This window comes from Mandrillus leucophaeus, unplaced genomic scaffold (assembly GCF_000951045.1).
Source record: "Mandrillus leucophaeus isolate KB7577 unplaced genomic scaffold, Mleu.le_1.0 Scaffold81, whole genome shotgun sequence".
NCBI lineage: Eukaryota > Metazoa > Chordata > Mammalia > Primates > Cercopithecidae > Mandrillus > Mandrillus leucophaeus.
The window spans coordinates 1,406,510-1,416,227 of record NW_012108808.1 but is presented as its reverse complement, the minus strand read 5'-3'; the positions used below and the strand labels follow the sequence as shown (position 1 = coordinate 1,416,227).

The 9,718-nt window shown below is 33.0% G+C and overlaps 1 protein-coding gene across 3 annotated transcripts in view; it reads right to left on the bottom strand.

The window, feature by feature from the left end:
• Positions 1–4,888: 4,888 nt before the first annotated feature.
• Positions 4,889–9,718, bottom strand: part of TLL1 (tolloid-like 1) — a 244,888-nt gene continuing 240,058 nt past the window's right edge. For 2 of the 3 annotated variants that reach the window (XM_011967785.1, XM_011967783.1), the window contains one exon: positions 5,448–8,606. In XM_011967785.1, the coding sequence (XP_011823175.1) occupies positions 8,472–8,606 (135 nt within the window). In that variant the 3' untranslated portion in view covers positions 5,448–8,471. Of the gene's footprint in view, positions 8,607–9,718 lie in introns of all 3 variants that reach the window. The other variant, XM_011967784.1, reaches the window with a different exon arrangement.

The window sequence follows — 9,718 nt, the reverse complement described above, 5'->3', positions numbered from 1 at the left end:
ACCATTCTGCCTTCATCTGTGAATTTCTTGTGTGTATCCTTTGCACATTTATCAATTACATTGGTTGCCTATCTTCTTCTTTAAAGGATCAAGTGGCATTTTAGGATTTCTAGGTCAACAGACAATGTCTTCAAGTCTTAACTTTTCTTGCCAAAAGGCTAACAGTTCATTTTATGTATCATTCTTAGGTCGTGGAGTGGACGCAAACAGGCAGTGAGCTGAATTTGATTCACAGGATGTAGTGGACGCAAATAGGCAGTGAGCTGAATTTGACTCACAAGATGTAGATTACCAATTCCTGATCCAACAGGGTTGTTTTGGCCGGGCGCGGTGGCTCAAGCCTGTAATCCCAGCACTTTGGGAGGCCGAGACGGGCGGATCACAAGGTCAGGAGATCGAGACCATCCTGGCTAACACGGTGAAACCCCATCTCTACTAAAAAATACAAAAAACTAGCCGGGCGAGGTGGCGGGCACCTGTAGTCCCAGCTACTCGGGAGGCTGAGGCAGGAGAATGGCGGGAACCCGGGAGGCAGAGCTTGCAGTGAGCTGAGATCGGGCCACTGCACTCCAGCCTGGGCGACAGAGCAAGACTCCGTCTCAAAAAAAAAAAAAAAACAGGGTTGTTTGTTTGTATCCTACTGAATTTGAGGGTTTTAAAAATAATCTGGTTTCTAATCCTTTGTCAGATATATATCTTGCAAATACCTTATATCACACTGTCTCTCTTACTAAGATCTTAATATCTTCAGATTATCATCATGAATTATATTTTTATGATTTTGATAATTGTATATGTTTTGAGGCTCTAGATTTACATTAATCAAAAATTTTTAAATGTTATAGATGCATTGTTTCTTTTATCATTGGAGTTGCTAATTTTATTCCAAATAGTCTCTTATGCCTAAAAAACATCAGCTATCATTAGTTTAAAATATACCCAATACATTTTTTCACTTTCAGCTTTTCTCATGCTGTTTCACAAGCATCTTTTCTAAAAGTTTATAGATGACACTTTAATCCAATCTGAATATACCCTTTCTTAAATTGGAAATTTTAGTGTACTTACATTTATTGCAATTACTAGTGTATTTTTTATTTCTCACTTACAAAATGGGGACAATAAATTCTCACTCACATGTCTGTGAGAATTGTATGAATTAATATCTCAGACACTTAGTAAAATGCCTGGAAGATGTGTTTTACATTTTGAATATTACTTATTACTGTTTTTTTACCATCTTATTTTGTGCTGTCCATGTTTCTCACTTTTTCTATGCCTCTTAATCTTCCTTTTATAAAATCCTCAAGATTTATTATTTTTACGCTATCTTTCTCTCTACTCGCTTAGAAGTTATATATCCTACTTTTATTCTTTTGGTTAGCCTACCATTTTACCCTGAACATTTAACAAAACATTAAAGTAATCCACTTCTTAAACACTGCAAAGACCTTAGAACTTTTCAACTTCAATTAATCCTCTCTAGTTGTACATGATATTATATTATTGTTTTATATGTACTTCCACTTTCTTTTAAAATTATTCACTAATATTATAATAACATTATAGCAAGATAATTAACATTATTTTATAGTAGTAAATATCTTAAATTGACACATAATCACCAATCCTTGAATAACTAATCCTTCTTGCATATCATATAGTTCGTATTTGTAAGTAGTATTTAACAGGGTATAAAAATTTAGGTTGACAATTATTTACTCTTGATATCTTGAAGACTTGATTTCACTATAGTCTGTATTGGAAAGTCTGCTATATTTCTATAACTACCTTCTTGATGATCTGCCTTTTTCTTTGACTACTTTTAAGACTTTTTAACTTTGTATTAATCACTTTCAGTACTATGTGTCTAATCTTTATTTTTATGTATTTTTATGTATTTAGCTTTAAGGGCAGCTTTATTTTTATGTGTTTTCTAAGTGCAGTCTTATTTTTATGTATTTTTGGGGGAATTTTTTTTGTTTCCCGAATGTGAGGATACATGTCTCCCAATAGTTTCAGGGCATTTCAGATATTTATACTGAATATTTTATTCTCCTCCATTCTCTATATTGTCTTCCTCTATAACTCCTAAAAATACATATTGAACATTCACATCTACTTCTCATGTCTCTTAAAATTTATTTTTTCATCTGTTTGTTTCTCTGTTGTGTCCTGTGATTCTTATGTGCTTCCACTTCATAAATAATATCATCAACCACATCAACTACATTTTTTATTTCAATTACTGTATTTTTTCATTTCTGCAAGTTTAATTTATTTAAAAATCTACTCGGTATTTTGAAAGTGTCTATAGTTTTTCCACATATTTCCATTTCCTTTCCTTAATCATTTTAATATACTTTTCTTTTTACTCTACATTTGATCATTTCAGCATTCAAAATTCTTAAAAGTCTAATTCTGTTACTTATTATTTGGGATTACTCTTACCTGATCTTTCCATAGATTTTTCTGAATTGTGGCATCATATTCTATAAGCCGTTATCTGTGTGCATAATATGTTGCCTAGGATGCAGTTATGTGCTTCCAAATTCTTTTGTATATATACACGTGTGTGTGTGTGTATGTGTGTGCATGTGCGTGCATGCATGTGTATGCGTGCTTTTCAGAGAGCTGGGTATTCTAGGGACTTTACTCATCTTTAAAAAAATCACTCATTGACTTGGAAGGGAAGCAAATAGTGAGACAGTGAGGCATTTTACTGTCCTGCAATCACACTATTGGTAAAAAACCTCCTTTTTCCCCACCAGTTAGGTCTCATTGATTGGAGAAGTGGGTTAAATGTATTTCATATTTAGAACTACAATTTGTCAAGTGCTGCTGGTGCTAGTATTAGGCATCTCTTTTTATAAAACATATTGTTTACAAAAAGCCCCAATTGTCCATCCTGAGATTCAGTAATTTATAAATTAAAAATAAAAGTAATACATGCAGAGAAAAACTTATTTTTATAGGACAACTGAATTTTTTAAAATGCTCAAATGCAGAACCAAGGATGTTTAAGTTGATGCTAGTCTCAAAATACAAACCACACAATTTGACAAAATGCCCCCAAAAGGCAGTAGAATACACATGTATGTTTCGTTATTGAAATTTCAACTTTGAGAGGTTACTTTACATTAGTGCTTATCTCTTTAGTATGTAAACTTTATGAGAGCAAAGATTGCTGCTTTTTTCTTTTTTATCTCGAATTCATAGTACTTAGCATGGTATGAAGTATATTAGCAGGCATTAAGCAAACGTTTCTTCAGCGAATAAATAGAATAAATGAATGAGTAAAATACATTGTTGTACTATGCGTTTTGGTTTGAAAATGGCAAAACTTATTATGAGTGACCTTTTAGTCCCAGGGAATTCAAACACAACTAATATACATATAGTAAGTATAACAATTGAAAACTTTACGAAAAATTTTTCATAAAGAAATGTTTCATAAAGAAACATTGAAAAAGTTATGATTCCCCAGGAAAATTTTCCTGTAATTTACTTTTAGTCTCAATTGTAGTTCCTTCAGGAATATCCACTAAATAATTTTTAGGGGAAGCTTCCATATTGAAGGCTTATTATCTATAATCCTTTCACTTTGTACTTTCTGGGCAGTCTTTCTGTTTAAATATTCTTAATGTCATTCCTTAAAGTAATTCCTCTTACACCCCTATTACCACTGTGACATCACCACTGTTTTTAATGTTAGCTATCACTTTTTTGTGGCACTAATTATAACATAAAAATATTACAAGGGAATATAGATGCACTTCTATATTTTGATGGAAATTTATTGTATTTAGCTAAATTTTTACAGTTGCTCTTCAAAAAAAAAAAACTAACAGAGCTTTCAAATGATAATGCAACTTTTTCTTTCTTAGATTTGTTGTATAATTAAATATTGTGGCTAATATAATCATCCTATAATATTATTCAATAGAAGAAGCACCATTGAATCTATTTTTAAATTGTAATTTGCAAAATAGACTGAAGCATTGAGCACATGTTTAAAATAGTATAAATCAGTTTAGTAACCTTCATTGCTATTTGTTTTCAGATGCAAGTATGCTCTCAAAATTTGATAGTTGAGCAAAAATAAAATGTTATATAAGTAACTTTCCAGATATGAGGACAACACAGACAGATAAAACAAGGTCAGAGGGACTGGTGAAGCTGTTAGCTTATATTCATATAGAAATATAACAACAGAAGCAATGTCAGTATTTACTCATATACCTCCAACCTGGCAATAAATAAAGATAAGTCCTGATGTTGGACCTTCTAAGTGCCTCAATCTGCGTAGAGTTTAATAGATCTCTTTTCAACTGCTTTTTATGCAGATACATTTCCACCTACAAGTTTTTTGAAGTTAGAAGTTGATATTCATGGTATTCATTTGCTGCTTAGAATATTGGATGAGAAGGAGGTCATATATAGTGAAGTGTGTTCACAGCCTTATAATTCCTTTGTTTTCATCCTGCATGGGTACTTGCATTAGGGTGTCATGACTGGAACTAGAGTTACGTGGCCAGCTTGGATTCAGGTTCAATATACTGGAGTGAGGGAAAGTTAGGCAAGTTGGAAACTAGACAGTGAAAATGTAGATGTCAGAAGAAAGTTTGGAGACGAATAATGCTATTTCACAAAATATCAGAGCCAGCATTCCCACTACTTGGTTCCTAATCTAATGACAAAGTTTCTCAGTTTTATAACAATAACATAAAACACCAAAAGCTAAATATTCATTGGAAACCAATTACCATGCATTGAAGGATAAAAACTTTCAATTCATTCACCGGCCACCTTTTTTCTCTTTTTGATAAGTTCTTATTACACATTTGTTGTTGTAAAATAGAAAGCATTACTGCAACTCAAGTTATACATCTTTAGGAGGCAGTTATATTTTCTGCTTTCCTCCTTCCATACCTGATTTAACAAGTGGCATCAAAAATTTTCCATAAGGCAAGTCTTATTCTTATTAGTAAATAATAGTTTCCAAATATTTGATAACTGTTTTAAGTAATTTATAATTTCACACAGGGTTATACTCCTTCTAAATCTACATAAATATATAATTTAATGTTTCTTTTAAAAAATAAATTTTAACCTTACAAAAATAAAATTAGTTACTTGATACTTTTAGAGATTTCTCTATATGGCAGAACGAAATTTGATATTTGAAGCTTATCACCAAAAATACAGCAGTATCACAAATCAAATAAAAGAGGCTAAGATATCTTAAAACAAAGATAAGCAGAATTTGAATCTCATACTGTGACATATTAAAATGAGTCATACATAGCAAAAATCCAGCCACATAGGAATGGGATACTTGAGGGTTTTGGAAACACAATTGCTTCTCATCCATTTCTTTTAAAAAGTTATTTTGTCCATTTATGTTAAGTCACTATCTCCTGAATAAACTACAGTTATATTCAAAATTGACTTTTAAAAATAATTTAATAAAATCCAGTGAGAACAGTGTTTTTTTCTATGTATAGTCAGAGAGGACAATATGGGAGTTAGGATTTTGGCAAATATAAAGCACAACCAGTATACTGATGTAGGGTGGAAAATAATTTAAAAAATTAATTTAATAAAATGTCTGGAGCAGTAACTAACAATTATTAACAACACAACAATGAAGCTGTCTGTATTTTCATTTAACAACACATTTAAGGCAAATGTTGAATTAATATAAAAATAATATGCGGTAAACTGATATCTGACATGATACAATAAAAATTAATTTTCATGTTGAAGACCTAGTTATGACAACATCTCTGTGTGCCTTCTAAATATCTAATTTCTCAGTGTGCAGAGCATAGCTCACCATGGCGTAATAAGATATCAATCAGAATATCCAGAACATTTCTTAATATAGACCAATACATTTCCCCTATCACATCAGGCAAAATAATTTAATATATTTATTTTCACAAAAGGTTCATACTAACTCCAAACTATAGTTTATTTTAAATTTCTAGTACTAATTCTGATTCTTAAAGACAGCTATCATTGATATTCTAAGTTTCATGCTGTTCTCGAAAAGAACAAAATGCCTATCTTGAGAGTTTTACTCTAATTCACCCCTAAAATTTACTTTATGTGGGAAAGTTTCACCATAAAAAATCTACTATTTATGTAGGTCAAGATTGATTCTACTACCTTTGTAGAACAAGCAGAGACTCTTATATAAGATAAACTGGGTTTCAACATCTAACTTTACACTGTGACTCTGGGAAGGTTAAATAAATTCGTTGAGCCTCACTTTCTGAACTACAAAACGAGAACATGATGGCAGTCCTCAGAGTGTAGCATGGAATTTAAAAAGAGCTAGTGCACATTCCTAGCACAGGGGTAGGAGTAGTATAGAACAGTATAGGTGTTAATGTTAATGATTTTTTCTCCTCTTCCCATTCCTGGCATATTTTGGCTAACTGGAGATTAGTGAGAAAATATGGAAGAAGTTACTGGAATGAATCAGCTCTACTAACAGGCTCATCTACATTGCAGGCAATAGTTATACATTTTCAAAGTAACATTCAATAAGATCAAAACGTTGGTTTTAAAAATGTATTTACATTTTACAATTCATATGCAAGAAATATTTTCAGGGCAACAATTTAAGAAAAAAACAGATAAGCTACATCTGTGTGTATAGTTTAATTTTGTAAAACTGAAAGAATATACCCAATTGTACTCAATGTTGTATGCTCATGGACAGGTAACAGAAACAAAGCTACCTCATACAGTAATCTATATTGACATCAAAATAGAGTTTCTCTAAAGGAAAGAGCCTTTCTTTAATGGGATTGATCATAATTAGAAGTTTCCATTATTTGTCCATGAAACCTAAGGAAGGTGCTATTTCAAATGGAATTCTAGTAGAACTTGGCACATACATTTTAACTTTTCAACCACCCATTACTTTTTACCTCTTGTAGTGCCACTCACTCAGACAATCACACATCTACATTCATTAATTTTAAAAACACACATGCCTTTAAAGCAGAAAATTCATCCTCAAATTACATTTTCTACAAAAAAAGCAGGACATCGTATTTATATCCAATGCTTCAGTCATGGAAATGCATTTTCTTCAGAGAGCTGTTAGTTAACATACACTCTTATGTTCAACATTTCAAAAGGTGTGTTTTAGGAGGATCTGTTTGATCATGTGCAAGAATTCTAAGGCATTATAAGTAGTTGTTCCACAGGACAAGGGTTGCCCTTGCAATGATATACTCTTGATACATTTGACAAGTCTTTAGTCTTCAAATGCCACCAGCCATAGGGAGACATTCGTAGTCTACAGGTGGGTTGGCTCAAAGGTCAAAAACTTGTTTAAAAAAAAGTTTATGGAATAGCACCATAAGAAGTCTTTCAGAAACAAACATTTTTTTCCAGCATTGCATTTTGAAAAAATGAATCCCAGGAAGAGAAAAATGAAAGAGATCTTTCAGTTCTCACAAGACCTACTTCTGCTTCATTTCATTTTTAAAAAATAGATTAACCATGACAACATCAACAATAATAGCTACAACAATAACAGATCGACAACAAAGGAAAGACAATAGCAGCAGCAGTAACTTGAGTAATGAACCATCCAGACAGTCATTCAGAAGAATCCTGCTCACACCTCTTCGGCGTTTTCTCATAAGGTTCATAAGACATCACAGGCTTCTTGGATTTGGTGTGAAAGGCAGCACTTCCAAAAAAAAGAACTAAGTTTACCATTTCACTGGACATTTTCCGAGACAAAGAACTGATGTCTAGAATTTAACTGCAATAATAGACACCACTGACATTTCAAACTCATCAAAATGTAAGTACACTAAAGTGGTCTCAAGATCATTTGTGTTTCAGAGGTTAAGCTGGCCTGCAAGTGGAAATAATGAAGCTGAAATATCCCAGTTTCCAAACACCAGACACACACATACACATGGAAAGTACAAATCACCCTCAAAAGACTCCCATTTCACATCACCTTACATGGATCTGGTTTACACTGTATCCAAGATACAAAGTCAGCAATTATCCTAAGACAACCAGAATAGTGTTTTCCAGTTTATGACCTGCAAGATCATTTTATGTCCCCAAATCTTGACAAATTGTCAAAAAGAACTCTGCAGGGTCACAACTCCTGAATTAAACTGTCTGAATTGTGAGGCATCTATTTCAAGCTGTGAACAAACGCTTGTAGAGTCTTCCTTGAAGTATGTGATGCCCTTTCACCAGCTTTACTAATACCATCAAGCACGGAGTTCAAATATCCTTGTAATGCTGATGAAGGTTTCGCTGGAAACGTCTCTTTTAGTACAAAGATAATTCTGGTCTTACAGGGATTTTTTTTGTTCAAACTCTTTATATAAAACATTTGTGCCAATATCTTCAGTTTTTAAAAAAAATATGTCTTCTCTCCATTATGCACATTCTTTTGTGTTCTGACAGAGGTTTTGGTGTTATTTTTTGGTATGTGTGGTATCTGGATATCTTATGCTTTTGTATCTTATATGAAATCCCTTCTTGTTGATTGTGTCATCAGTGTGGAAATGAATTAAAACTGCATCTCCAATTGAATAAATCTCTTCTGGGGGCTGAAGGAAAACAAAAACAACAAGCAAGTAAACAAGCAATAAAACGAATCACTTTTTCTTCAGTGTAATGCACGTTTGGGAATACTTTTCTTTGGAATATAATTTATTCCTCCCAACAACCTTGGAGAGTAGGTGTAATCTACTTCTTCACTTTATAGAGGAGAAAATGGGATTCAGAGAAGAAAGTGACATGCTAGAGCTCACATGGCTAGTCGGTGATGTACCTGAGCTCTGAACATACATTATATTTTCTAAGTTCTGGGCACTTTTCTCTCTAGGACTTGAGTGTTTTTTCCCTAAGCTTTTAAGCCAAGTTCTCTTGATTTGCAAATCGGTAAAGTGAGGTTTAGAGAGTGTAGAGATACTAAATGCGTTTCAGAAGCTGCTCGGAAGCAGAGCCACTTCCAGAATCCAAATCGTCCAGTATTTCTTGTTTTAATAATCTAAGCACCAAGAACCTTTTTCGTTACATTTCAGTTGTCATTTGGGCAGGAGTTCAACAGTATTACTGAAGCAATAGCTACTGGTAGACATTTGAAAAACTGGGACCAATATCTTCAGCACAAAATATGTATTCAGAAGACTATAAATATATAAATATTCATGCAGTGAGTCCTGGGGGAAAAACACAGAGAAAACCTTAGGTTTTTCTTTTCCTTATTTCTCATGGTGACCTCTTCTGACGTGTACCTGGCACTCCGCACCTGCACAGGTGACACTCTGCAATGGAACAGTATCTCTGTAGCATTGCCTGTGTACACACACCAGTGGCTGACCTTGCCACTGCCGCCAAATATATTTGTTAAGAAGAGAATGTGAATTAGAATGGTGTGCATATTCTTTGTTTCCTTTAAGCTTTAATTTAGAAACGTGACAGAATTGTCTATGGTGTGTGTTTAAATACACTGCTGTTAGATTAAGTATTTAAATATTTATTGCATAATAAGAAATTAGAACATGGAAAAGTGATAAGAAATTATACCTACTGATTTCATCAGTTTCACCTGATATTATTCAGGCAAATTCATTAGAAGTGGAGAATTGATAAGGGAAGAGACATGTTATATTTTGTCAAGCCATTTATAATACGATGCAACCTTTTTTTTTCTTTT